This window comes from Aaosphaeria arxii, assembly GCF_010015735.1.
Source record: "Aaosphaeria arxii CBS 175.79 unplaced genomic scaffold BU24scaffold_6, whole genome shotgun sequence".
Classification (NCBI taxonomy): domain Eukaryota; kingdom Fungi; phylum Ascomycota; class Dothideomycetes; order Pleosporales; genus Aaosphaeria; species Aaosphaeria arxii.
In genome coordinates this window covers 621,892-646,541 of record NW_022983479.1, presented here as the reverse complement: position 1 = coordinate 646,541, position 24,650 = coordinate 621,892, and the positions used below count along the sequence as shown (strand labels likewise).

The 24,650-nt window shown below is 48.8% G+C and overlaps 8 protein-coding genes across 8 annotated transcripts; 3 read left to right on the top strand and 5 right to left on the bottom strand.

Annotated features, from left to right (window-relative positions):
- Positions 1 to 40: 40 nt before the first annotated feature.
- On the bottom strand, positions 41 to 1,828 carry BU24DRAFT_424338 (uncharacterized protein). The gene is made up of 3 exons (XM_033528474.1): positions 1,788 to 1,828; positions 554 to 1,577; positions 41 to 506 (listed from the first exon to the last, which is right to left on the bottom strand). The coding sequence occupies exons 2-3, from the start codon at positions 1,562 to 1,564 to the stop codon at positions 348 to 350; spliced, it is 1,170 nt and encodes a 389-aa protein (XP_033381663.1). The 5' UTR covers positions 1,565 to 1,577; positions 1,788 to 1,828; the 3' UTR covers positions 41 to 347.
- A 740-nt stretch (positions 1,829 to 2,568) lies between these two features.
- On the bottom strand, positions 2,569 to 4,273 carry BU24DRAFT_442448 (NADH dehydrogenase I, D subunit). The gene is made up of 2 exons (XM_033530528.1): positions 3,505 to 4,273; positions 2,569 to 3,453 (listed from the first exon to the last, which is right to left on the bottom strand). The coding sequence occupies exons 1-2, from the start codon at positions 4,177 to 4,179 to the stop codon at positions 2,695 to 2,697; spliced, it is 1,434 nt and encodes a 477-aa protein (XP_033381662.1). The 5' UTR covers positions 4,180 to 4,273; the 3' UTR covers positions 2,569 to 2,694.
- Positions 4,274 to 4,947: 674 nt separating this feature from the next.
- On the top strand, positions 4,948 to 6,351 carry BU24DRAFT_442447 (DNA-directed RNA polymeras-like proteines I and III subunit RPAC1). Its single transcript, XM_033530527.1, has 3 exons — positions 4,948 to 5,025; positions 5,078 to 5,182; positions 5,234 to 6,351. Exons 1-3 carry the CDS (start codon positions 4,972 to 4,974, stop codon positions 6,212 to 6,214), a joined length of 1,140 nt encoding a protein of 379 aa, XP_033381661.1. The 5' UTR covers positions 4,948 to 4,971; the 3' UTR covers positions 6,215 to 6,351.
- Positions 6,352 to 6,416: 65 nt separating this feature from the next.
- BU24DRAFT_424334 (uncharacterized protein) lies at positions 6,417 to 8,160 on the bottom strand. Its single transcript, XM_033528473.1, has 2 exons — positions 7,617 to 8,160; positions 6,417 to 7,492 (listed from the first exon to the last, which is right to left on the bottom strand). Exons 1-2 carry the CDS (start codon positions 7,761 to 7,763, stop codon positions 6,743 to 6,745), a joined length of 897 nt encoding a protein of 298 aa, XP_033381660.1. The 5' UTR covers positions 7,764 to 8,160; the 3' UTR covers positions 6,417 to 6,742.
- Positions 8,161 to 8,598: 438 nt separating this feature from the next.
- On the bottom strand, positions 8,599 to 9,938 carry BU24DRAFT_424332 (putative ATP synthase subunit gamma, mitochondrial). Its single transcript, XM_033528472.1, has 5 exons — positions 9,822 to 9,938; positions 9,144 to 9,733; positions 9,014 to 9,093; positions 8,904 to 8,957; positions 8,599 to 8,844 (listed from the first exon to the last, which is right to left on the bottom strand). The coding sequence occupies exons 1-5, from the start codon at positions 9,878 to 9,880 to the stop codon at positions 8,716 to 8,718; spliced, it is 912 nt and encodes a 303-aa protein (XP_033381659.1). The 5' UTR covers positions 9,881 to 9,938; the 3' UTR covers positions 8,599 to 8,715.
- A 163-nt stretch (positions 9,939 to 10,101) lies between these two features.
- Positions 10,102 to 13,884, top strand: BU24DRAFT_424331 (uncharacterized protein). Its single transcript, XM_033528471.1, has 5 exons — positions 10,102 to 10,590; positions 10,761 to 10,996; positions 11,047 to 12,888; positions 12,939 to 13,388; positions 13,442 to 13,884. Exons 1-5 carry the CDS (start codon positions 10,536 to 10,538, stop codon positions 13,574 to 13,576), a joined length of 2,718 nt encoding a protein of 905 aa, XP_033381658.1. The 5' UTR covers positions 10,102 to 10,535; the 3' UTR covers positions 13,577 to 13,884.
- A 2,218-nt stretch (positions 13,885 to 16,102) lies between these two features.
- BU24DRAFT_234807 (NAD(P)-binding protein) lies at positions 16,103 to 17,944 on the top strand. The gene is made up of 5 exons (XM_033522222.1): positions 16,103 to 16,515; positions 16,614 to 16,775; positions 16,841 to 17,401; positions 17,454 to 17,724; positions 17,772 to 17,944. The coding sequence occupies exons 1-5, from the start codon at positions 16,470 to 16,472 to the stop codon at positions 17,848 to 17,850; spliced, it is 1,119 nt and encodes a 372-aa protein (XP_033381657.1). The 5' UTR covers positions 16,103 to 16,469; the 3' UTR covers positions 17,851 to 17,944.
- A 1,125-nt stretch (positions 17,945 to 19,069) lies between these two features.
- Positions 19,070 to 23,653, bottom strand: BU24DRAFT_372628 (ABC transporter; the record flags this gene model as incomplete). Its single annotated transcript, XM_033524509.1, has 2 exons — positions 19,070 to 23,099; positions 23,163 to 23,653. The coding sequence occupies 2 exons, from the start codon at positions 23,651 to 23,653 to the stop codon at positions 19,283 to 19,285; spliced, it is 4,308 nt and encodes a 1,435-aa protein (XP_033381656.1). The 3' UTR covers positions 19,070 to 19,282.
- Positions 23,654 to 24,650: the final 997 nt, after the last annotated feature.

Here is a 24,650-nt window from a genome sequence, read left to right as displayed (position 1 = left end):
AGCTATAAATATTTATCAAAGCCTTAGGTACATAATTTCCCTACAACGTGACATGAAGAAGGGACAGTTTCTTGGTGATGAAGCTGTTCTCTTTGGTTATTCAGAGGGCATTACACAGTACATCTCTAGTAGCCTCAGCAACTGATACGGAGGCATGATTGAATTGATCTGATATCACATGGACCTTACGATCTTGTATCTTCGTCTTCGTACTTGTCAACTATGTAGCATATCTCACATATGATTGAAAGACACATTTTCCCAATATCGAGTTTGCGCTGGAAGAGTCACATCATATAATGATTATCATGAATCAGCCGTGATTAGAAGAGAGAAGCACTGCTTCTTTACTTTGACAGAAATTTTCCAGCCAAGTTCAGGAGACTGCTGGCGCCTCCACTTCCTCCTGAGGCACCTCCACCTCCACCAAGTTCGGACTTGAGGAATAGCTTCAGAGCCATTTGAGCTGCAGAAGAGATAGCATCCTGCTTAGAAGCTCCGGATTCCTAGTATTATCAGTCCTTGAAGTTTATGCAGATGTCATGATACTCACCAGATTTCCTTGGCTACTCTGCTGATCAAACAGCTTCGCTGCGTGGCCCATTGCAGCACCAATGAACTCGTTCTTCCCACCCTTTCCTTCATCACCCTTGCCATTGGTGAATAGCTTCATGGCTTCCATAGCGGCAGCAGCGCCGATGTTGTTCGAGCTGGCCTGTTGGTTTCCTCCACCATTGCCATAAAATTTCTGATGCTGCTGAACAGCATCATCCTCGTCAACATCCTCCTTCTCAAGCTTGCTCTGCTTGCCCGTGAGCAGACCAAGCGCGGTACCGAAAAGGCTGGAGTCCGCGGAGTCCCCGGCGTTAGATGAAGCATGCTGAGCCGCTCCTGAGAAATCATTCGAGCCACCATGGCCGCCTCCTCCATAGGAAGTGCCCGTTGAATGTTGACTGGTGTGTTCTCCACCATAGCCGCCTGAGGGCCGGTCATTGTATCCACCGCCTGAGCCCCCGCCTGAGTAGTTGTCGCCAGGGCGGTCATTGTAGCCTCCGGACGGCCTATCGTTGTATCCACTTCCTCCAGATGGCCTGTCGTTGTATCCACTTCCACCGGAGGGGCGGTCATTATATTCACTTCCTCCAGATGGTCTGTCATTATACCCGCTTCCTCCAGATGGTCTGTCGTTGTATCCACTTCCACCGGAAGGGCGGTCATTGTGGCCACCACTGGGACGATCGTTGTAGCCGCCACCTTGGCCTCCCCCATAGTTATCGCTGGGACGGTCGTCACGTCTGTCCCCAAAACCACCCCCGCTTTGATGTCCTCCGCCATATTCCTCTCGACGCTCGTCGCCGTAACCGCCGCCTTGATGTCTTCCGCCATGCTCTTCCCTACGATCCTCACCATAACCGCTACCACTACCACCCTGGCGTCCGCTACCGTATTCGTCCCTGCGATCATCGCCATAGCCTCCACCCTGGCGTCCACTGCCATGTTCTTCCCTTCGATCTCCACCATAGCTACCGCCTCCGCCGCTGCCATATGAATCGTTGTAGGACATGATGGTATAGTTTCTGTATGGCGTTAGTCAATGCTCTGCATGATCCAACTGTGTCCAAAGCACAATGCATTTCTTTCTCGACAATCAACGAGGTGGTTTTTGTAGTTCCTTCAAATGATAGAAAGGGGCCATCTAGTAAAGCTTTGGCGTAACAACTGTAGCTAGATGCTCGGTTGATGCTACAAAGAACTTCGTTTGAATAGTGGATTTGGAGTTAACCTACATTAATGCAGAATGCAGATGCAAATGTTTAGAACACCTCAAATTGAACGAGTAGTTTGGAAAGGTATTGAACAAGGAAGGAGAAGAAGAGGTGAGAGGTACCAAAGCAAGCACTATAAGCTGTTCAGCTGTAGTGGGGGATGCCTCGGGCCGATGACGTATACTATCCACCACTCACACCATTCAATTGCCCCTCTTCGACATCCTACAGACACTAATTCTTGCTGTGGTCTGCTGTGGAACCACGAGCTGCAGCTTGTGGACGACGTTGTTTGTTTGTTGGGTCTCCAATCAAAGTTCTAGGCCCAACTGGCGAGGTACAACGCAAGTCAAGCAGTGGCAGTGCGGTACTAGCGTAGCTGAAAAGCAGCATCATCTCTTCGACGCTAGAATCAATTGCGAACGTGAATAGGGGCTGAGGAGCTCTAGATGGTAGCCAACTGTTCTTTTGTGGAATAGATCAGATCAGATAATGAGGGTGGTTCATCAACTTGGAGCATGGGCGGCAGGACGAGGTAGCTTGATTGTGTTGCCCAGCACTGAACCCCACTGCGCGATTAACAACATGCCTACCTAATATTGTACTTTCGAGCTACATCGTACGGCCAACAGTATACTCCGCCATGAAAAGTTGACCGTATGGCCTTCCCTTTTTCATGTACACTGACTATCTCCCTATGATCTGTGGATGCATTGATCATGAATATGAGACATGCACGAGTTAGAAGACCTCAAGCATCTCGGCCACAGTACCGGAGCACATAAGCAGAAGAAGACAAGATGAACGTGCAACGTAGATTGACTCTTTAAAAGAAATTGTAAGGTACAATATGTACAGCGGGCTCCTTTTCAGCCAGCACCCTTATATCACCATTCGCGAAAGATTCCATTTTCTCGATTCGAGACTACTACCTGTCCACCTCACCGAACACCAAATCCATAGTTCCAATAATTGCTACTGCGTCAGCAAGCAAATGTCCTCTCGAGATCTGATCCATGCATGCCAAATGAGCGAATCCGGGTGCCCTGATCTTGCACCTGTATGGCCTCTCGCTACCGTCTGAAACAAGGAAAACACCCATCTCTCCCTTGGGTGCCTCAATGGCACTGTAGGTCTCACCTGGAGGAACACTGTAACCCTTGCTGAAAAGCAAGAAGTGGTGAATGAGGGCCTCCATGTTCTCCTTCATGGCTGCACGTGGGGGTGGTGCAATCTTGTAATCCTCGACCTTGATAGGACCGGCAGGCATTTGGTTGAGACATTGGTGAATAATCCGAAGGGATTGACGGAACTCCTCCATACGGCAGAGGTATCGGTCGTAGCAGTCACCGTTGACACCAACGGGGACGTCGAACTCGACTTTGTCATACGCGTCGTATGGCTGTGACTTTCGGATATCCCAAGGTACACCAGAACCACGAAGCATAACTCCGGAGAAGGAGTAATTGATGGCATCGGCAGCGGAAACGACACCAACGCCCTTGGTACGGCCAATCCAAATACGGTTATCAGTCAACATCTCTTCGGTTTCGTCGATGCGGTCACCGAATTGAGTAGCCCATTGGTAAATATCGTCGAGAAGACCAATGGGGATATCCTGGCTAACACCTCCGGGTCGGACATAGGCAGCGTGAAGACGGGCACCGGATACACGTTCGTAGAATTCCTACACCAGTCAGTATGCGTGTACTAGATTGTGGCGTACAGGAGAACAAACCATGAGCTTCTCACGCTCTTCGAAACCCCACAAGAAAGGTGTCAAAGCGCCGACATCCATAGCATGGGAGAGGACCGACATAAGATGGTTCAGAATCCTGGTAATCTCGCCAAACATTGTTCGGATGTACTTTGCGCGCTCTGGGATCTCAATGTTCAGAAGTTTCTCAACAGCAAGGGAGAAGCACTGCTCATTGGTCATCATAGAGACGTAATCCAAACGATCAAAGTATGGAAGGGCCTGAAGATATGTTCGGTACTCGATGAGTTTTTCGGTTCCTCGGTGTAGCAATCCGACGTGGGGATCGGCTCGCACGATTTCCTCGCCATTGAGCTCCAGAATCAAACGCAACACACCGTGAGCAGCAGGATGCTGAGGACCAAAGTTCACAGTGTAATGTCTAATTTTCCTGTTCTCCGGGTGGGTACCGTCGTCCTCGGCCTCGTTGAGATGCTGGGGGTCTTCGGCATTGACAGGATGGGCGAAATTCGAATCGGTCGCAATAATGCGCATTTTCTGATGGTCTTCAACGTCGGCATAGTGACGAGAACGAGTCGTCGACAAGCATCGCGCGAAGGGTGTTCGTGAAGCTACCCTAGCAAACTGGGTCGTTCGGGGCGTCTGGCACAGCCGTTTCGCCGTGTGGCCGGCAAGACGCGCAATCGAGACGGGCATTGTGATCGTAGCAGATCGAGGATGCCCGTTTGCGGCGTCAATGGGTTGGTGAAGCGGAGAGAGAGGTGGTGGCGTAGGAGGGGAGCTTCTTCGAAATGATGAGGTCGACGACACAGTGGATTATTCTCCCTAACTTTGATTGGACCGAGCGTGGCTTGGCACCCGAGGACTCAGTTACAGATGTCAAATGCATCACAACTGCTACACTTTTGAGGCGATATCAAGGCAGCTTTGCAGTCGAATCTCTCTCACTGCTATTATTTTGAGCTCGCAAATATGACATACTTTTAGAAAGCATCATTCTATTCTGCTATCCCTCCGAATTACTAGGGGTCCGGCTTCCATATCCGCACATTCTTCTGATGCATTCCCATGATCAGATGCTTGTCAATGCCGAATCCTAGCGCTCAAATACACTCCTCGACGTATTATCTAACTGTTCTCCTCAGCCTGAAATTTGTTATTACTTAGCTTGGTTAATTGAGAGACTCAGTGACCGTTTAAACAACACCAATCAACACTGCATTCTATACGGCTGAGTTTTCATGGCAATTTGTTTAAAGACATTATCAAAGTACCTTGCAATAGAATTTCACGTACCAATTGTGTCAGTTCAAATCAGACTCCTTGATGCTTTCATTATGCACCCAGTTGGTTGACCACCTCAAAAGACATACCTAGAAATGGAATTTAGCGTTGTCCGCACGGACCTCGATCTTTTGTCATATGGCTGCAGAGGGTTGTCGTCGAAAAAAAATCCAAGCTCCCCACCGGCACAACACCAAAAACACAATGGCGACCAACGCACCACGAATTCCCTCTCAGGAGGAGCTGGAGCAGCGCAGGGTACTGTTGCGATCCTTAAACTGAAAACAATATCTGCTAAAATGATTCACAGCGCCTCCAAGTCGGTCCCGAAACTGTCTCGAACCAAGCATCAACCGACTTTCCTGGACATTGGCCCGGTGAGAACCACGCATGGAACATCGACCACTTCAGAGAGGTGTGTGCTGTCGGTCAAAGTGAAGGCTTGCGTCAAAGCTAACTGAATTAGACCTTCCGCGTGCAATTCCATAAGTCCGAACCTCTCGATTCCGAGTTCTCTCTCATTGGTATCGATACGTCCATTGCCAATGCTTTCCGCCGAATTCTGATTTCCGAGATACCCACACTGGCCATCGAGGATGTTTTCATTCGCCAAAACACCTCGATCATGCAGGACGAAGTGCTCGCGCATCGCCTGGGCCTCATTCCTCTCGCCGGCAATCGCAACGCTCTTAACTGGATGAAGTGGTACCATCGTCCCACCGAAGACAACCAGAACTCCGGCAGCCCTTCAGATTACAATTGCGCAGTCCTACACTTGAACATCAAGTGCGAATGGAAAGCGGATGGCTTAAAGTTGGCGGCACAAGGCGAGACAGATCCGGACAAGCTTTTCGTGAACCACAGTGTATACGCAAAAGATTTGAGGTGGACTCCAATCGGCAAGCAGGAAGAAATTTTTGGCGACGGAAGGCCCCTCGAGGCCGTGAACCCGGATATTTTGATTGTCAAGCTGAGGCCTGGACAAAGCATCGATCTCCTGATGCATGCGTTCAAAGGGATTGGACAAGATCACGCCAAATTCTCTCCCGTGGCAACTGCATCTTACCGACTTCTCCCTACTATCGACATCTTGAAGCCCATCGTCGGCGACGACGCCAAGAAATTCGCAAAATGCTTCCCCAAAGGTGTTATCGATACGCCTGTAATCACGACAGAAGACTCGCAGGACGATTTGGAACTGCAGGGTAAAGAGGGCCAGGTTAGGGCTGTAGTAAAGAACGCGATGAAGGATACCGTAAGCAGAGAGGTCCTGCGACATGAGGAATTCAAGGACAAAGTCAAGCTTGGGAGGATCAGGGATCACTTCATTTTCAAGATCGAGAGCACTGGCCAATGGGATAGCGAAGACCTGTTCCTGGAGAGTGTCAAGCTGCTCAAGGTCAAGTGCCAACGCATCCGGAGGGGGTTGGACGAGATGAATAAATGAGGACCCCTGACTACTAGAGCGGATGAATCGTGCATTGCGGGCGTTTGGGATCTGGAGTGCCTTGGGAAAAGTCCATGATATCACGGTAGGCATTCTCACGTTATAGCAGTCATCTGTCACAATACTGTATGTTAGACGCTATTACATCTTTCTTTGCAGACTTAAGCACCTCATACATGCGTAAATTTGTGATGATCGAGTCGGCAAACGCAGGTCTGCAATCTGACACAGTGAAATTAATTGGCTAAATATAGTTAAACTATAGTTACAGTACATGAATGAACGCAAGCTTCGCTGGGGTATCAACTCAATAGCTTCGAACGGCCTCCAAGACAAAAGGGAATTCGGTGAAGTGGCATAAAGATATTTTGTTCGACACATCAGCAGTGGGTTGCTAGTGAAATCCAGGCGTGTCTGCATTGCTCTGGGATTTCGTTTGCGTTTAAGGGTCATTGGTTGAATCGCCGGCGATTCGGATCATATTCGCGTAGTTGGTCTGCTCGCAGACAACGTGCTTACAAGGTAGCACTAAAGCTCGCTCAGAGCATCCTTGCAAAGCATGCGCACACTCATAGGGTCAAAACGTGGACGGAAGCACACGCTTCTGCGTTGCTGCCGGATCTGTTCCATTGTAGCCTGGTCATGATTGGCGCTCATGCTGGTAGGACGAGTGCCGATGGAATTCCGCTGCCCGTAGAAAGACCATCTAGCATTTGGCTCAGTTGACACCTCCTTGAGTTCGCGGACACTGGCGATATGTGCCTTCAGCATCGAAATAAAAGACGACATATCTTTCGACAGCCTCTCCTCCTCGAGCGACGATGATTGAACACGCTGGGCTATGAAGATAGGCGCAGGTCTTCTCTTGTGTTGCTTATGAGTAGAAGTGGGGTTGCCTTCTTCTGTATCTGCTGTAATAAACCGGACCGAACGACTGCTACTAGGCGAAGCGGATTTCGAAGGTGGAATATCTCCGTCCATAATCGAGGTTGCTACAGTCGAAGTAGAGTGGTCGGAGTTCAAGGATACAGCATCAGACGCCCGTCTTGAATGTGAGGCACCGTGTTGGCTTTCTGGCGAGGCTGGTGAACTAGAATCTTCCTCAACGCTGGCAAGTGTGTTTAATCGAGCAGGAGTTATCGAAGACAGGGCTATCATATAATGCTTTTCTGCAAGATCGAGCTCTGCTCTCCGCTTTCGCAAAGCCACTTCTCTAGCTAGAGAATCGTGGCATTGCGCCAGGTAGAAGTTAAGGTAGGCCAAGTGAACGGGGTGTAACTGTATACTTGTTAGAACTTGATGTCATCCAGCTGTATATTCATTAAGGAGAGCGCTTTCGAAGGTCCTGCATACCATACACCCTATCGATGTGATGTATCAGAAATACAGTGGCGTTACTGACCTTGTCGGTGGAGCGAGTCAAGAGATGCTCACAAAGAGAAGCGCATGAAACATATTGCCGATTCTGGAAGAGCTCTTTGATCTCGGGGAATTTCCTTCTCGTTTCGCAATGACCAGGTCGAGAACCGTCGTCTTTTTCGATCCGCATTTTAAAGTCCTTCAGTGTGGTCTTTGCTAATAGGTCGAAAGTTCAGAAATGAGGTAGTGATATATATATAGCTTGAAGTTGGGTGGAATGAGAGTAAGGGATGAAAGGGATTATAGACTCTGCGACTGTAAGCACACAAGACTTCAGCCAAATAATGTGCCCAGGCTGCAATGCAAAATTGCTGAGCTGCGTCGTTGTTGGTGGTTACGGGTCTCGGCTATGCACTCGAGTGCGCGCGTGAAACCAGAGATGAAGGTGATGTGAAGGAACGACGAGCAGCCGACAACAAAGGATAGAATAGCAGACGACACTAATTGCGGTGGTCTTAAGGGACATGTTATAGCTACAGATGAGCGTCTCCCTGGGGACCGCAGGTTTCGGAGCGATTCAACCTGGTAAAGGCAGTTGCAAGGTGTGCCTGCATTGAGTGTTTCACAGTTGGCCTGATGCAGATGCGACTTTCCCATTTCTGGCCGATTTGACTGGGTTTTCTTATAAACGCAACTTCATGAGTAGCGCGAATACAGCCAACAGGTCACATTCAAGGTTCCAATCTGCATAAGCCTGACTAGACGATGCACTCCAGCAGAGACAAACGCACCTAACCAACTTAACCGGTGTTTCGTACAGCACACGGCACGACTGTCAAGATTAGCTCGAACGGGTACTGAACTGCAGTTCTAACAACACTCTCCCGCTGAGTGCCCATATCCCACCACCCTACGTGACTTAAACACGAGCAGGGGTTAGAAAGATATCGATTTACAACGGAGGAAAAAAGCTACAAGTGACATGTCATTTTGGCAGTACGTTCACGGTGATGCAAGCACATATCATCAAGCGGAATTCAAGGGAGCTTATAGAAGCCTATGAGCAACAGATACTTATTCTACAGAGGGCGCAACCAGCTGGTATTCTGAAATACGCGATGCAAGATGGACTACGAATTTGTCTAACCCTCCTCGGAAGCAGCAGCACCAGTGATGATCTCGACCAACTCGCCAGTAATGACGGCTTGACGAGTACGGTTAAACAAGATCTGGAACTTGTTGATCATGTCTCCGGCGTTCTTGGAAGCATTCTGCAGAATGCGTTAGCTTCATACAGATGAATAAGTAATAGGTAGAGGAGTGTACTCACGTCCATGGCGTTTCGGCGTGCAGACTGCTCGCAAGCGTGGCCCTCGGCAAGTCCCTGAGATTCATTAGCAAATAGCACATCGCGTCAACGTGTTCATCTCATCAACTTACCCAGTAGATCGAGTTGGCAAGGGCATACTCGCGCAAGTTACCAAGGGCGTCACCCTCGATCTCGAAAGCAGAGAAGTTGGCTAAAGGAAAAGTTAGCGACCTGAACTTTGAAGACGTCCTCGATACTTACGGGATGCAGCAATGGCCTCCTCGGAGAAAGCCTCAATCTCGACCGGCTCGTAGCTCTGAGCATTCAGGAACTTGTTGTAAACGACCTGGATGGAAGCGTAGTCGGTGGGCAATGAGGTGATCTGGTCGGCAATGGCAGACGCATCGGCAAAAGTAGGAACATCCTTGCCAATGCCAGCGAAGCTCAAAACGATATTCTTGCCATTGGAACGGCTGAGTTGAGCCTTGCACTTTTCACCCAAGATAGCGAGGTCCGAGTTGGGCTTTTCAGCAAGAGTCCTTCGGATCTTCCTGGACAAACCCGAGTGAATACCACCGCAGAGACCCTTGTCCGAGCTGCAGACCACGATCAATGTCTTCTTATCCTCGCCCTCCAATGGCTTGGTTTCGGCACTCTCGAAGACGGTGTTGGAGGTCTGACCGTAAGTCTTGGACTCGGTCATTGCCCTCTGGGCGCGAGTGAGCTTGGTAGACGCGACGATTTTCATCGTCTTGGTGATCTTCTCGATGTTGCGGATGGACTTAAGACGGTCCTCAATCTCACGGAGAGTCGCATAGTTGGCGGCATTGGTGGCATTGAGGGTGGCGGGCCTGTATAGATGAAGATAATCGTCAGTTCCTGATACAATTGATGTGGGATTGCTGATGAAGCTGGGCTGTTTGTGGGTCCATATCGTACCGGGCGGCGGCCGCGACGCCAGCTCTCAAAGCCGGACGGGCAGCTCTAGACAGCATCATGGTGCAGAAGAGCAATTGAGATGGAGTGGAGATGGCAGGCAGCCTGAGATGTTTGACAACTGTATTGCGGTCACGGAGGACTGGAGCTTTCGGGTGAGAAGTTGCGCACTTTCCACTATCTTGAAAGGGTACTAGTGGCTTGGTATTCAGAGCACCTCTCAGAAATAATAGACGTTGCACTTGTAAGATTCAACGTTTACAAGAGTAAGCCGACCTGGCTTTCAGGCCGACTTATTGTCTTCCAATCGCCCTATTGACTTTTATTCATACCTTCACCATCTTGCGAAGCCCATAAAACAGGACATTGCCACTTCAAGTCTTTCCGTATTGTCACAAATATTACTAAGGAAGCGGTCCGAGCGTCTTAGCCCGAGTCGCTCCTTCCTCTTCACCACTCCCTTCACTCAAGACACCTTCATTCCCGCGTCTTTTCTCGACCTCTCTCTGCTGACCCGCTCACACCATCCAACACATCACGATATTGCCTGCGCGGCGTGGGTGTTTCTGCCTCGCACGCGCAACAACGCGACTTGCGCCCATCTACCGATCTCTCTCTTTCATTACCACTAGGCCCACTGGTTCCGCGCCAAAGAAAGCTGAGCAGAACCGCGCTACTTTTCAATACCTGAGTTCTCGGCTTCACTCATCAGCGATCATGTCTTCTTCTTCAGACGATGACACCCCTCTTGTCAAGGGAAAATCAAACGGAGGTACGTGCACGCGCATCTTGAAGCACAATGAGTTCTCTCGTTACCCGATATCACTTCGTGATTTGTGTAAACTACACTTCCTTAGCTTTCTGTTCCTACGCTCATAGCGCTCGAACGGAATCTTTCATCATTATCTTTGAATCCATTCTCACTAACATGATCTTCATCAGTGAAATCCGACGTCCGCATCCCCAAAACCGTTGACAGAGCTATGGATCGAGCAAACCCCTCAAATGGCGACATGGACCCGGGCGTTTCCATCCGAATGGGCCCCGTTGAGGACATGGACGTGGATCCACCTGCCACGAATGGCATCGCCAACGGGAAGCGCAAATCGCGAGGTAGCTTGACAAATGGGAAGACATATAAAGATGCCAGCAGCTCAGATGAAGATGACAAACCAATGGTGTGTTCCCACTGGCCCCTTTACAATTGAGTGCGCTAACTCTCCCATAGAGTAAGCGCCGAAGAACATCTCAACAGACCAGACAAATGAAGGACGAATCCGATTCGGAGCTTAGCGACGTGCCTTTGAAAGCTAGAAGACCCCCGAAGGCTGCCGCTGCGCAGATCGGTGAAGAGTCCGACTCAGATATTCCTATCACCACGAAGTTAGCGAAAGAGAAGGCTGGCATAGAGAAAGCCGCAGCAAAGGAAGCGAGGGCCATTAGGAGCAAGGAAAAGGTTGCACCCAAGCGCAAACCCAAGGCTGAGAGCGAAAGCGAGGACGACGTACCGCTCGCAAAGAAGAAACAGCCTGCTAAGAAAGCCAACGGTATTAAAAAGAAGGATGATTCTGATTCCGATGTCCCTCTACGAAAGAAAGCCCCAGCTACCAAGGCGAAAGCGAAAGCCCAAGCTGCGACGACTACTACAAAGGCAAAGGCAAAGAAAGAGGAGCAGAACGATCAGGAAGGCGAGGAGGATGATGACGAAGAAGAGTACCGATGGTGGGAAGATCCTACAAAAGGGGATGGCACAAAGAAATGGACAACCTTGGAACACAATGGTGTTGTCTTTCCTCCTGAGTACGAACCTCTTCCGAAGAACGTCAAGTTTGTGTATGACGGTGTTCCTGTCACTCTACACAAAGACGCAGAAGAGGTAGCAACCTTCTACGGTAGCATGTTGCACTCTACCGTCAACATTGAAAACCCTACTTTCAACAAGAACTTCTTTGAGGATTTTACCGCGATTTTGGATAAGACCGGCCATGGCAAGGATAAGAATGGCAACGTCGTGAAAATCAAGAAATTCGAGAAATGCGACTTCAAGCCCATATTCGAGTGGTTCGAGGCCGAACGAGCGAAGAAGAAAGCCCTTCCCGCTGCCGAGAAGAAGGCTGCCAAGGCCGAAAAGGATGCCGCAGAGGCGCCCTTCATGTATTGCACTTGGGATGGTCGTAAGCAAAAGGTTGGCAATTTTCGCGTCGAACCTCCAAGCCTGTTCCGTGGCCGTGGTGAGCATCCAAAGACAGGTCGAGTAAAGAAGCGAGTCCTCCCAGAACAAATTACAATCAATATCGGCAAAGAGGCCAAGGTCCCTGATCCACCTGCTGGACACCGTTGGAAGGAGGTGAAGCATGATCAAGAAGGCACCTGGCTTGCCATGTGGCAGGAGAACATCAACGGCGCCTACAAGTACGTCATGCTTGCTGCCAATTCGGACATTAAGGGTCAGAGCGATTACAAGAAATTCGAGAAGGCTCGAGAGCTCAAGAAGCACATCGATCGCATTCGCAAGGATTACAAACGCGATCTTAAATCGGAAAAGATGGTCGACCGCCAACGTGCTACGGCGATCTACTTGATCGATCAATTTGCCCTTCGAGCTGGAAACGAGAAAGGTGAAGACGAGGCCGACACCGTCGGCTGTTGCTCACTAAAGTACCAGCACGTTACTCTGCAGCCCCCAAACAAAGTCATCTTCGACTTTCTGGGTAAAGACAGTATTCGCTTCTACAACGAGGTTGAGGTTGACTTGCAGGTGTTCAAGAACTTGAAAATTTTCAAGAAGTCCCCAAAAACTACTGACGACGATATCTTTGATCGCTTGACGACTTCTGCTCTCAACAAGCACTTGACGAATTATATGCCTGGTCTGACGGCAAAGGTTTTCCGTACTTATAATGCTTCTTGGACGATGGCCAGTCTTTTGAAGAAAATGAAGTCAGAGGGCACCATTCCAGAAAAGGTCAAGGATTATAACGACGCCAATCGAGAGGTTGCGATTCTCTGTAATCACAAGCGTACTGTCGCCGCAAGCCATGCTGCCTCCATGGAGAAGATTCAGGAGAAGGTATGTACGAGCACGGAAGCATTCGGCGTTGAAGCTAATTTATCCCGCAGATCAATGGACTCCGATATCAAGTGTGGCGCTCGAAGATGATGATGATTGATGTCGACCCGAAGCTTAAGAAGAAGAGAGGCGCGCAGTTCTTTGAGCGGCCAGATGATCTGGACAATGAGTGGGTCAAGAAGCATCAGGAATTCCTCGTGGAAGAGCAACGCGAGAAGATACGGAAGAAGTTTGAGAAAGAGAACGAGAAGCTCAAGGCCGAAGGTGAAAAGGAAATGAAAGTAAAGGAGCTGAATGAACGTCTCGCGGTTACGAACGAGATGGAGAAGAAGTTCAAGAAAGAGAATAAGACCGGCAAGGTCGAAGCTGAAGGCAAAGGCCCAACAGTCGAGAAGCTGGAGGCGAACGTGGAGAAGCTCAACCAGCGCATTGAGGTGATGAAAATCCAGATGGAAGACAAGGAGGGCAACAAGGAGGTAGCTCTCGGCACCTCCAAGATCGTAAGTCAATTGAACTTCCAGTCTTCTGGTGTGCGCTTTACTTACTCATTCAGAATTACATTGACCCTCGTCTTACGGTGGTATTCTCCAAGAAGTTCAACGTCCCTATTGAACGATTCTTTTCGAAGACCTTGCGGGAGAAGTTCGATTGGGCTATCAAGTCGGTGGATGAGAACTGGGAGTTCTAGCTTACTAGATGCACTTGTATTCCAGCTGTAATTTTTTGGTTAGCGCATAAAGGAGTCTGCGTTTGGGTGCATCTTTCTAGGGGAACAAAAGGGAGATAGGAGGTCAAGCCACTGAGGCGTGAGCCAAAAGTCGTGGCGATGACGTTCCCATTGTGCTCTATGCACCTCGGTGCGGTCTTTGCGAGGTGCCTGCTCAATCTTCAACCATTTACATAGGTGGGCATTGACGCGGCACCGGATTACGGTTAACAAGCAATCTGATATATTCTTTTTCACGTATTACTTACTCAATTGAATGCAAAAGTCTTAGCTATCATGCACCTTTGCTCTTTTCCCGCCTGCAGGTTCGATTTTTCGATTCATGATCATACCTCGTAACGACAACTTGTGACTGATCCCTGTAAGTCTTCGTTCTTTGGACATGAATATTCTGCAGGTGCGGGACGATCCTGCTAAAGGGTGGGATCTTTTGCATGAATGTGGCACGCCACTATACTCGGCTGGTCAACCGTAGGATCAGAGGGATCAAAGGGGAAGGTATATCAAGGGAGCTACTATATCTCCATGCGGGACAAATGCATCGTACACCTAGGCTTTGGTAGTTATCATTGTCGTAGCAGAGACTACACCACCAGCTGGGGAAGGTAGCATAGTAAAATTGGACAACCGAGAGAAGCCAGCAGGAATCATTCTCTTACAAGGTTGCTTTTTCTGGATTAGAGCAATGTTCCAAGTAGGTTTCCTTCCATCACTCCCTACAGAGGCGCGTTACACCATGGGACACAGAGGCCGCACTTTGTGAATGGCGGTCAGAAGGCTAAAAGCAGCACGTCCACAATGGCAAGTCGTTAGTTCCAGTTGCAAAATCCTCTTCGAGAGAGAAATGCAGCCTGGCTATGAGGCGAGGAAAAGATACCCTGCCTATCTCTTCTTGCAATGGCCAATAAGTCCAAGGTATTGTAAGCCTCATACATATAATTGGGCCCGCTGGTTGGGCCTTGTTTTATTTATTTTCCTGTCATTCACATCATTCATCACCAACACTTCCCGATCTGGTCCTCCGCATTGTCAGGTGATGAGCAAATGATCCACACATACCGACTCAGGGTGGGGGTACGGAGTAGTGCCTCGGGATAAGAAACAGGAAGAAAGGATGGAACGGGAGCTTGGGCGTCGGCACGTTCTTGACTATTTGCTACTCTCTATTAATTATCATCATTATTCTTGGTGTTGTCGTCGCTGTTGTTGTACGATACAGCTCAATAGATCAGAATAGCGCCGGACCTTTTACCGACAGCGCCAGGACATATCTAATTAGTGTCCGGACAACGCGGCTCGGTGTGGCTGGCTTTGAGGGCGATGAGGGGGTTCTGGACGATTTTTTTGATTCTGTTGCAGGCGTCTGCTAGACTGGTTCATTGATTGATTCATTGATAGACATGCATGCATGTCAGGGCGAACGTTGGGGACAACGTGCGCGATCGTCAAATGACGCCTGAGCCTCTGCAACAGCCACTCACAGTACGGTTGCACATCAGATACTGCTCAGTGAGGACAAGGGTACGGAGTAGCCGATCACCGGAGATGTACTGATGTTGGAGAACAATCGGTGTGGGAGTAGGGAACTATAGGTACGGTAGTTGGATGTGGTGATTGTGGTGGATTCATCATTCATGGTTGAGGACTTAGGAAAGGAGCCATTATTGACAAAAGGTCCACATCCCCTGAATCAAGGTTCCGCGACGTCGTGCATCAAGGGCCAGGACTACGGGAGCGCGCCGGGCGGTCGCTTGGTCCCATTGGATCCAGTTCGTCACCGTCAGATCATTGTTAGAAGCTGGCGTGTGACAAGTATGATGATGATGGGCATGGTGGTGGTCGTTATCATAGTCAACTGCTCTCGTGGTTCATCGAAAATCGCTGATACCATTATGTTTTTAAACTTGTATATAATTGATGTACTTCTGCAATGTGAATACCTAACAACTCAAAAAGCTAACCAGCCAGTGGCTACAAAATCATTCATGACAGCCACATGGAATAAAATCATTGCCTGTGAAAGTAGTGCGGACACGAGCGAAGGAGCAATACGGACGCCGGCTCCAGATGGTTTGCATGCGACAAGCCACTTTGCTCCACAACGTCCCGCCTGGCGATGATGTCTGATGTCTGTTGGGCTCTGCTCCTTGTCCCTCCAGTTAAGGGTTACAAAACAGACCTATTATTACTCCGTACAGTAAATCGTTATTTCGCCGCCTTTCTCTGTGTCCACTCTATCGCGAGCACTCCTCCACACCCCTGTATTTACACATTATAAGGACTAACTAGGAGTCTACCTTTCGCGCTGCTGCAGGCGAATGACTCTTGGGATCTCATGCAGCATGCTTGCGAACATGCGGCCTTAGGATTCTTCTTTCTTGCCTTTCTCTTCGTCGCTGCATCCCACCTGCACTCGGCTGCGTTCTGAGACTGTTCTTCTCCCCCAGTCTGCGCCCTTCAACTCCCCTGCCATTGCATGCCGCTCACATCCGACACCTGACCCCAGTTCCCATCTTCTTGCACAATTACCATTTGCCGACTCGTCGGTGGTCCACTACGGCTTAACATTTGAGCAAGTCTAAACTCCGGTTGACCTCATCGCTCGCTACGGGCGCGAGCTATTGTTCGCGGGTGGTCTGGTCTGGAGGCGGGAACATCCTGATCGATCCGCACTGTGCAGAGTCGGACCTGTTCTTCTCCCGTTACTGATTAATAGATACACAATCCTCTCCCACTTTCTTCCGACCCTCCCAAATTTAGGAAAAGAATAGCCTTGTACGTGCCTTCGTCTCTGGGGTTCTGTTCTGCGCGCGCGTCTTCGTCACAGCAGCTATCGCGGCGAGTTACCCCCACCATGGCTACAACAGAGAAGCCTGCGGTCCTCATCATCGGCGGTCTAGGTATGCAACCCATTTACTCCTTAATACTGCACATCTCTTCTGTATCCAAGTACCAGGTATTATTCAAACAATCTTTCTTACACACAAATAAAATATAGGCTACACTGGACGCTTCCTCGCCAAATACCTCCACGATAACAACCTGACCTCCGAAACCCGTCTGGTCGACAAGCACCTCCCGGAACTTGCATGGCTGGCACCAGAATTCAAGGAGGCATGCTCGCGGGACAAATTCATGCAGGCTGATGCCTCGCGCGAACGTGCGTGACTTTCATATGTCTCCACAGTCTGGTAACACAGGCATGTACTGACCCATGCGGCGTAGAATCCCTTCAGCGCATATTCGACCGCGAGAATGGCAAAGAATTCGATTATGTCTTCAATTGTGGCGGAGAGACGCGATACTCACAAGAGGAGGAGGTATACAAAATGCGATCATATGGCCTGTCAATGGTCCTCGGCAAGGAGGCTGCAAGACGTAAGGTGAAGTGCTTCATTGAGAGCAGCACGGGCATGGTCTACAAACCAGATGAAGTACCTCGCAAGGAAACCGACAAGCTGAAGCCTTGGTCGAAATTGGCAAAGTGGAAGCTCACCGCGGAAGAGGATTTGGCCAAGATCGAAGGCCTCAATTTGTTGGTGATGCGAATGGCGCATGTCTACGGTGCATATACGAGCAAATTCCTCGGAACGTGCCTGTGTATGGCGCGCGTCTACCAGGATCTTGACAAGGAAATGAAGTTCTTGTGGAAAGACGACCTCCGTCAAAATACTGTCCACGTCGAAGATGTTGCTCGAGCTTTCTGGACAGGTGCGGAATGGTTTGTGAAAGACCCAGCACGGAAATCGCCACAGATTTTCAACATTGTCGACCATGGCAACACATGTGAGTGGCGCGCCATCTTGATCTCGACATGGTATAACTAATACATCTACAGCGCAAGGGACGATAGCAAATTTAATCCCCGCTAGCTTTCCAGGTATCAAAACTGGTTTCCATGGCACGATTATATCTACCTTCGCAAGACTGAATATGGACTCTGTCGTGGAGGACGTTAACGATGAGACCCTAGACCCTTGGGCTGACCTCCAAAAGGCAGCAGGTATCGAAAGGACAACTCCTCTGAGCCCCTTCATGGAGAAGGAACTCCTCAGAGATACAGACCTTAGCTTGGATGGAAGCCTGTTTGAAAAAGAGACCGGGTTTGAGTAAGTCATTTCGTACTAGCATATGACAGAGTACTAACAATGTTCAGATACGAACACAAGCAATTGACCACTCAAGAAATCGACAACGTCATTGCGAGCTACAAAGCCATGGGTTGGTGGCCGTAGTAGGCTATCTTGACGAAGCCTGCGAAAACACGATTCCATGACCCCTTCAAAAGCCCTATTTCTTCTCTCTTTCTGTACCGAAGGATACCCCTTTATGTCCTATAGCGGTTGATAATCAGCACCTCGATCGTTACTATATTCCCCCACGTACTGTACCCAAAACGCCCGCCCTTAATAACCACGCTACTATGCCACATCATACCAAACGGCCGCTTTGCATAAGCCAGTTTTATCTGCATTTAATGGAGCGTTGCCAGTTCACGCACATCCTGGTTTTTTTTCTTCACAGTAGCTCGCTTGTTTGTCCCTTTCCCCACCATCGTACTTTGGCAAGATTTTACTTTCCATTTAGCTCGATAGCCATAGCATTATGTACATACCCCCAAGATGCATTTGACTTTTTACGTGCCTTTGTCGTGTTGCTCTTTGGCTTTATTTACGCTGCATATTTACATGAGATCATTGCTTCTTCAACCAGAGAATGTCCTGCAAGCGTTTTGAAGCTCTTGGGTTTGCTAAATGATTGACGAATCTAGCGTCTTATACGTATGCCACCATAACGAACTTGAATGATGGGATTCCGCACACGGCTGTTAATTCATCTGGAGATCAGGGCCAAGCATACTATCTTGTTTTGAAGCTAGGGTGGTGCATTTCGATTGTTTCTGGGCATGTTCACCGATAGAACGTACTCACGCACGATTGTAGATGTGGCAAATGAGATGTTCCACATCAGATACTACATGATCCCTGTAGTGACAAACTTTGTGGATCAAATACGTTGATACTATACCCTCTTGTCGGTGGGCTCTTTCCTTGCATCTGCATCTTCAGGTTTCTGCATGAAGCACCTTGGAGCACTGTTGGCAACCGTGATTTTCTTGTGATGCTGAAATTAATATGCTCCATATACTACAGTCTTCAACTACGAGTGTATACCGTCCGGTGGATTATATTTACCTGCCTACAGAACACTAAAATGTAGTAGTTGTTGTGTCTTGATTGCATGTGGCCAAGGAGGCCCTTAGAAGGCCGAACTCACCATCCAGTCTCTTCAATCCCACCTAGACGTAACTTCGCACGTAGATATTATACTTTATTTAGTCCTAGATATCAAATCATCGATAAGAGAATTTGACCAGAACTAGTATGTATTAAAGTTTGTGGGACGATATGCTGTAAATTGATTCTACTTTCCCAATGGTGCCTACCAATATGCCTGGACAATCTATGCTTTCTGGATACGCCCCGAGTCCCAACCTTAATATTACTGAAATGTGTTATATGTACAAATACAAAAGAAAACTCTAAGTCTAAATATAAGACGTGCATTACCGATAGAAAGGAAATAATTTCATAGTGTGTGCAACTTCGGGGTCTTGGTCGAATAGGCCCTTCCTCAAATTCCTCAACAGATCCACCACTGGAAGACTCACTCAGCCTTCTTGCTCGCCTTGGTTCTCAACTTCATCAGAAGGTAGACCATGGCGTAGCTCGAGAAAGCAAAAAGTACACAGATCGCAGCATCTCTCCAGCCATGATAATATTCCGTGAGGTTGACCGTGTACAAGTAGTCGCTACCACGCGTATACTGGCAAACACGGCAATCCGACATTGCTTCCGGATTGACAAGATTCGTTCGCATTCCTGGTCCGTTGGTCCAGGCAGCGAGGTACTGGCCACATGTTTGATTGGCAGGTGGGTCGAATTTAGCAAATTCAGCCTCCGTACACTTGACTTCCCAATCGAAGTCGGCGAATACGAGCAGTGCTCCCATCAAGTAATTGAAAGGGTTCAGGTAGTACATCCAGTACCGCCAGAACTCTTGGATCTGACCGTATGGAACAAGAACACCACAGAAAGAGACCAGTGTACCGAGGAGCAGAGGGTTGACCAAGGAGGCAAACACCGCGTTCGGAGCATAACTGGCAACGAACTGACCAATGCCGGTGTAGATGAACTGATAAACCAGCATGACAAAGAAGACAGCTCCAGCTTTGTCAGAGTCGGATGGTAATCCGGCAGTATAGTAGAAACAGACGAAGTAGAGTATGCCGCAGATTATGAGGTACGGGATCTCTGAGACGATGAGCCCAGTCACAAAGGCAACCCAGGAATACATCTTAGACTTCTTTTCTCGCGTCTCATAAATGTCTCGACGGTCGATGAAGAGAGGCTGGAGTTGTGCAATAACACCAGCGGCCACGAAAATATAGTTGAACAAGGAGAAGAGGACCAATTGTTGCTCGGCGACGGTATTGCCAATCTGCCAGAAGGAGAAACCAATGAACAGTGCTGTGCCGATGTGGAGGGCGAACTTGTTGTTCACATAGTCAATGTTGCGGAACATGCTGACGTTCATCCTGTGAGAGACAATCTTAGTCTGTGTCCATAGGTCTGTCGCAAATTCGTGACCGTCATCGAGAGTTCCAGGTGGCTTGCTTGCAGCTTCGGAAATGATCTGCTCTAATTCCTGATGCATTCGAGCTGCCTCTGGAGAATCCAACCAGATCTGATGCCAGTCTTTCCCATTTGAGTGATGTCCCGTTACGACGTCGATCATGTGCTCAGCCGGATTAGCAGAAGGTGGGCAAGGGGCATCGTAGCGACTGAAATATTCCTTGATGGTATTGGCATTGTCGCCGATATCGCCAAAGTAGACAGTTTTTCCTCCCTTTGCAAGCAAGAGAAGAGTATCAAATTGTGCGAATAATTGAGCAGAGGGCTGGTGAATGGTAACCAGCACTGCCTGCCCAACGTCGGCCAACTTGCGTAGGAAGCGGACTGTGTTAAAAGCAGCCTGTCCATCTAGTCCTGAAGTGGGTTCGTCCAAGAATATAAGAATAGAAGGCTTCGAAACCAGTTCAACACCAATAGTGACGCGCTTGCGTTGTTCGACTGACAGGCCTGCACCGATTCTACCAATCAATGTATGCTCAAGGTCATGCAGCTCCAAAAGATCGATGATAGTATCCACATAGGCGAGTTTCTCTTCACGTGGCGTTTCTCGACTCTGGCGTAGAAGAGCAGAGAACTCTAGTGCTTCTCTGACTGTCGCAAAAGGTTCGTGGACGTCCAATTGTTCACAATATCCTGCAGATCGCTGGAATGATACCGGAAGCGGGCGACCGTCGACAAGGACCTCACCATGGATCGTCCCCTCAGTCTTGCGTAGGGCGAGTACATCGAGCAGAGTGGTTTTTCCAGCACCAGAAGAACCCATTAGAGCACCAAGCATACCTGGCTTAACGTATCCGTGCACATTATCAAGCAGCGTACGATCTCCTGTTGGTGTCTGAACCACGTAAGACAAGTTCCTCCATGTGAACACCGAGGTGTTTCGCATGAGACTTGCATCGTTCTGCTCCTGAGTCGTCCGACCCCCGGTCGCACCCTGTGTCACTTTCTCATTCCCTTGGGATTCTTCATCTTCAGATGTAATGCTCGTCGGCACCTTCTTATGGTTTTCGCGAGGAATTAGAAGGGCACCGTTGGAGCCCGCAACATCATCCCACCTTTGTGTGAAGTAGATAGTAAGGCCAATGTATAAGGCCCACCAAGCGAACAAAATCCCTACATTGCGCCATATGTGTGCAGGAGAGTAAGACAGACTTTCGAGGTAGGCTTCTCCGGTCACTGAGGTTGCACCGGGCAAAGCACCGCCAACTCCTGCACAGGCTTGGTGCTCCGGATCCAAGTATTCGGGTAGGTAGTTCGGGATAAGGTTGTTGTAAGCGCAGGGAATTACCGTATCTTTAAACTCGTTGGCCATCAGTGATTCGAAGCCGTAAGATAAAGGATTGATCCAGTAGATCCAGACAAACCAGGGATGCATTGCGGGTTTGCGAATCTGGTATCCGATATACAAGATCAAAGCAGTAACGGAGAAACCCGACACCTTTGAAGCAGCATCGAAATTGGGAAACGCTGCTCCTATCATCCTGAAAAAGGCGGTCATGACGAATGTTACAAGGTATACTATGAACCAACATGTAAAGAAAGCAGCGGCGGTGGCTTTCAGTGCCGTCATCCAGTATAAAACGACCAAGAACACTGTCACCTGTACAAACAATATTGGCACATCTGCAGTAATTTGAGCGATGCAGAAAGCCGCAGGATTGTAGAAGGCAAAATTCTTGTGCTTTGACAGAATTGGACGTCCTGCGAATGAATCGGTAACTTCACTCATGGCCATCAAGGCATTGTACAGAAGTGCCATGAAGATAGCACCACCTTTGATGAAGAGTCCAGCGGAATTACCTGGAGCGTTGTAGAACAGCGAACCAGCAATTAGGGCTTGGACCAGTGTGGCACCTTGCTTGATGAAGAACGTTGCTTTGTCTCCCCAAATGATTTGATACTGTCGAATGATGCAGGCTTTGATCTGTGTTTTGAAAGAAACAGTCATGGGCGAGCTCTTGGGTAAATGTGTGGACTTGTCCAACGACACAGCCTCGCGAAACATTTGAGTATTGATTCGAGCTTCTTCCGTTGTAGGATATGCGAGCTCACGATCCATTGCGGTCTTTATCGTGGACTGCTGGTATGCCTGCTCCAATTCGAGTTTATTGCGAGGGAATCGAGACTCGAATTCAGGCTTGATCTGTCGCTCACTCGGGACGGTGACACCGGTGAGGAAGTCGGCTACGTTTGCTCCGTCTCCACATACGAATCCTTGGGACTCCATGAAAGGGCGTGCTTGAGCCCGAGTACCATAGAAGACTTGCTTGCCCTCATCAAGGACGAGGACCTTGTCGAACAAATCGTAGATGCCATTGCCAGCTTGGTACAAGGTGACGATGGTAGCGATCCCTAATTCATCTGTCATGCATCTCAACGCGCGGGTATATTCCAAAGCTGTTGAGGCATCCAGTCCACGTGTCGAGTTGTCCCAACACATCACACTTCCCCGGGTGCAAAGTGTCTCGATGATGGAAACTCGCTTCCTTTCTCCGCCAGAAACTCCACGGACGAAGGCGTCACCAACCTTGGTGTCCGCGGTGTGAGAAATTCCCATGGAGTCAAGAAGGAAGTCTTTGAATTTTGTTCGATAATCTTCACTGTTCTCGGCATTCGTGGGAAGGGTTCTGGGGACATTGAGGCGAGTGGCAAAGTCCATGGTCCGCCCGACAGTCAACGTAGGATAGAAGAGTTCTTCTTCTGTATTGATGGTGATGTATCCACGATATGGCTCGGCTTCTTTGGCATCAAGGGTGCCAAATCGGACGTCACCAGTGATCTCGCCGTAGCTAATAAAGGAGTCAGCGCTGGAACTAAAGTTTTGTAGCTATGGTTATGGAATTGAGCATTACCCTTTTCTCTTGTTGGCTAACATTTTCAGCAACGTGGTGCAACCGCTCCCTGGTCTTCCAAGGACTAAGAGCATCTCTCCTGGTTTGACGCAACCGGAACTTTGGTCTAGGATGGTCTTCAGTGTTGGTTTGTGTCGTGATTCCTTGATTTGCTGGGGGATGTTGAATTGACTAAGCACGTTCTCCTGTAGCTTAGCATCCGAGGGCATGACTTTGACAGTCAAGTCTTTCCAGGTGACACCCAGGCGACGACTTTCAGCTTGGTCGTTGATTTGAACTTCCTTGACTTGTGCTGCGAGTCTCCAATCGTCCACCTTCGTTTTCTCCGATGATCCGTCTTCTTCGAGGTCTGCGTCCAAAAGCTCAATGTCGTCATCTCGATTGCTGTGCCGTGATCGTCCAGAGAACGTTCTTGACAAACGTCGTAAAATGTCCTCTCCTGTACCAGCTGGTATGCTGCTACCGATTGAATTTCGTCTGCGGTCTTCCATGTTGAGGAAGTGAGTCTTTCGACTCTAGTGTGACAAAGTATTTAAAGATTAAATCTAAAAAATGGTATGGATGACCTATGTATTGAAAAAAGAAATAAGCTTTTGATGAAGAAGGGAGCAAAGTACAAACTCAGATGGGATCTAGGCGAACTTTTCAGATTGATGCAAGATTGGAGGCTCAAAGATGTATATGTACAGATGGTACAATCAGATTGGACTGCCTAGCGATTGTACATCACGTCGACCTGGTGGGTCCTTATTAATCGGGATCATCCTTAGCATTCACCGAGGCGGACGAATGTTGTTCCAATGGATCTGGGTCCAGACGAGTACCCGAAGTGAATAATGTATCAGGGACTGGCTCCGGAGCCATGGATCGCGTCAGTCTCATTGGACACTTTCCACGTGGGACGGAACTTCCCATGGAATCTGGCACTGCCGCACTCCGGTGAAAATGCCGTCCGTGTAGTTATGTGCGTTATTGCGTAGAACCCTTTTCTTGACAAAATATAGGAGGGCCGACTTCTGTATTCGGCCGATCTGGTTGTACGAAGAGCGAATGCAATTGTACGGCACATGAAACGAAAAGTCGGCATTATAGAAAAGATTCGCCGATGGACGTATTGCGTGTACGACATGGTCTGTCCGGATTTATGTCCATTGGAATATTCAGTAAATATAAAAGGAATGACCGAAACACCGAGAAATCATTGGTTTTGACAGAATAGTACTGTGTAAGTTTAGTAGTACTTAATGGAGACGGGTGTCGTAAGCTTCAGGTTCATTTCATTGGTCGCAAATGCTAATGTTCTCATCTTGAACTCCCTCGACTCATAAAAGAAAATGTTAGATCTCCAGTAGTTCCAGGTATACGTCATCACATTGAGACAGCATCGAGACTTGGTTCCTTAGTAGTGCCAGTAAAGTCGAAAGGCCGAATCCGTTATGCTCTCCAAATTCACAAGTTTCGCCAAGCCCTTAACGCAAATGAGGTACG

Excerpts from the sequence above, each read along its gene's own strand:
- BU24DRAFT_424338 (XM_033528474.1), bottom strand. The coding sequence starts at position 1,564 with ATGTCCTACAACGATTCATATGGCAGCGGCGGAGGCGGTAGCTATGGT. Across the intron at positions 507-553 it reads AGAGTAGCCAAGGAAATCTG|GAATCCGGAGCTTCTAAGCA; the intron begins GTGAGTATCATG and ends TGATAATACTAG.
- BU24DRAFT_442448 (XM_033530528.1), bottom strand. The coding sequence starts at position 4,179 with ATGCCCGTCTCGATTGCGCGTCTTGCCGGCCACACGGCGAAACGGCTG. Across the intron at positions 3,454-3,504 it reads AAGAGCGTGAGAAGCTCATG|GAATTCTACGAACGTGTATC; the intron begins GTTTGTTCTCCT and ends TGACTGGTGTAG.
- BU24DRAFT_442447 (XM_033530527.1), top strand. The coding sequence starts at position 4,972 with ATGGCGACCAACGCACCACGAATTCCCTCTCAGGAGGAGCTGGAGCAG. Across the intron at positions 5,026-5,077 it reads AGGAGCTGGAGCAGCGCAGG|CGCCTCCAAGTCGGTCCCGA; the intron begins GTACTGTTGCGA and ends AATGATTCACAG. Across the intron at positions 5,183-5,233 it reads ACATCGACCACTTCAGAGAG|ACCTTCCGCGTGCAATTCCA; the intron begins GTGTGTGCTGTC and ends TAACTGAATTAG.
- BU24DRAFT_424334 (XM_033528473.1), bottom strand. The coding sequence starts at position 7,763 with ATGCGGATCGAAAAAGACGACGGTTCTCGACCTGGTCATTGCGAAACG. Across the intron at positions 7,493-7,616 it reads TGACTCGCTCCACCGACAAG|TTACACCCCGTTCACTTGGC; the intron begins GTCAGTAACGCC and ends ACAAGTATACAG.
- BU24DRAFT_424332 (XM_033528472.1), bottom strand. The coding sequence starts at position 9,880 with ATGATGCTGTCTAGAGCTGCCCGTCCGGCTTTGAGAGCTGGCGTCGCG. Across the intron at positions 9,734-9,821 it reads GGCGTCGCGGCCGCCGCCCG|GCCCGCCACCCTCAATGCCA; the intron begins GTACGATATGGA and ends TCATCTATACAG. Across the intron at positions 8,845-8,903 it reads CACGCCGAAACGCCATGGAC|AATGCTTCCAAGAACGCCGG; the intron begins GTGAGTACACTC and ends CGCATTCTGCAG.
- BU24DRAFT_424331 (XM_033528471.1), top strand. The coding sequence starts at position 10,536 with ATGTCTTCTTCTTCAGACGATGACACCCCTCTTGTCAAGGGAAAATCA. Across the intron at positions 10,591-10,760 it reads CAAGGGAAAATCAAACGGAG|TGAAATCCGACGTCCGCATC; the intron begins GTACGTGCACGC and ends GATCTTCATCAG. Across the intron at positions 12,889-12,938 it reads TGGAGAAGATTCAGGAGAAG|ATCAATGGACTCCGATATCA; the intron begins GTATGTACGAGC and ends TTTATCCCGCAG.
- BU24DRAFT_234807 (XM_033522222.1), top strand. The coding sequence starts at position 16,470 with ATGGCTACAACAGAGAAGCCTGCGGTCCTCATCATCGGCGGTCTAG. Across the intron at positions 16,776-16,840 it reads GGCTGATGCCTCGCGCGAAC|AATCCCTTCAGCGCATATTC; the intron begins GTGCGTGACTTT and ends CATGCGGCGTAG. Across the intron at positions 17,725-17,771 it reads GAAAAAGAGACCGGGTTTGA|ATACGAACACAAGCAATTGA; the intron begins GTAAGTCATTTC and ends AACAATGTTCAG.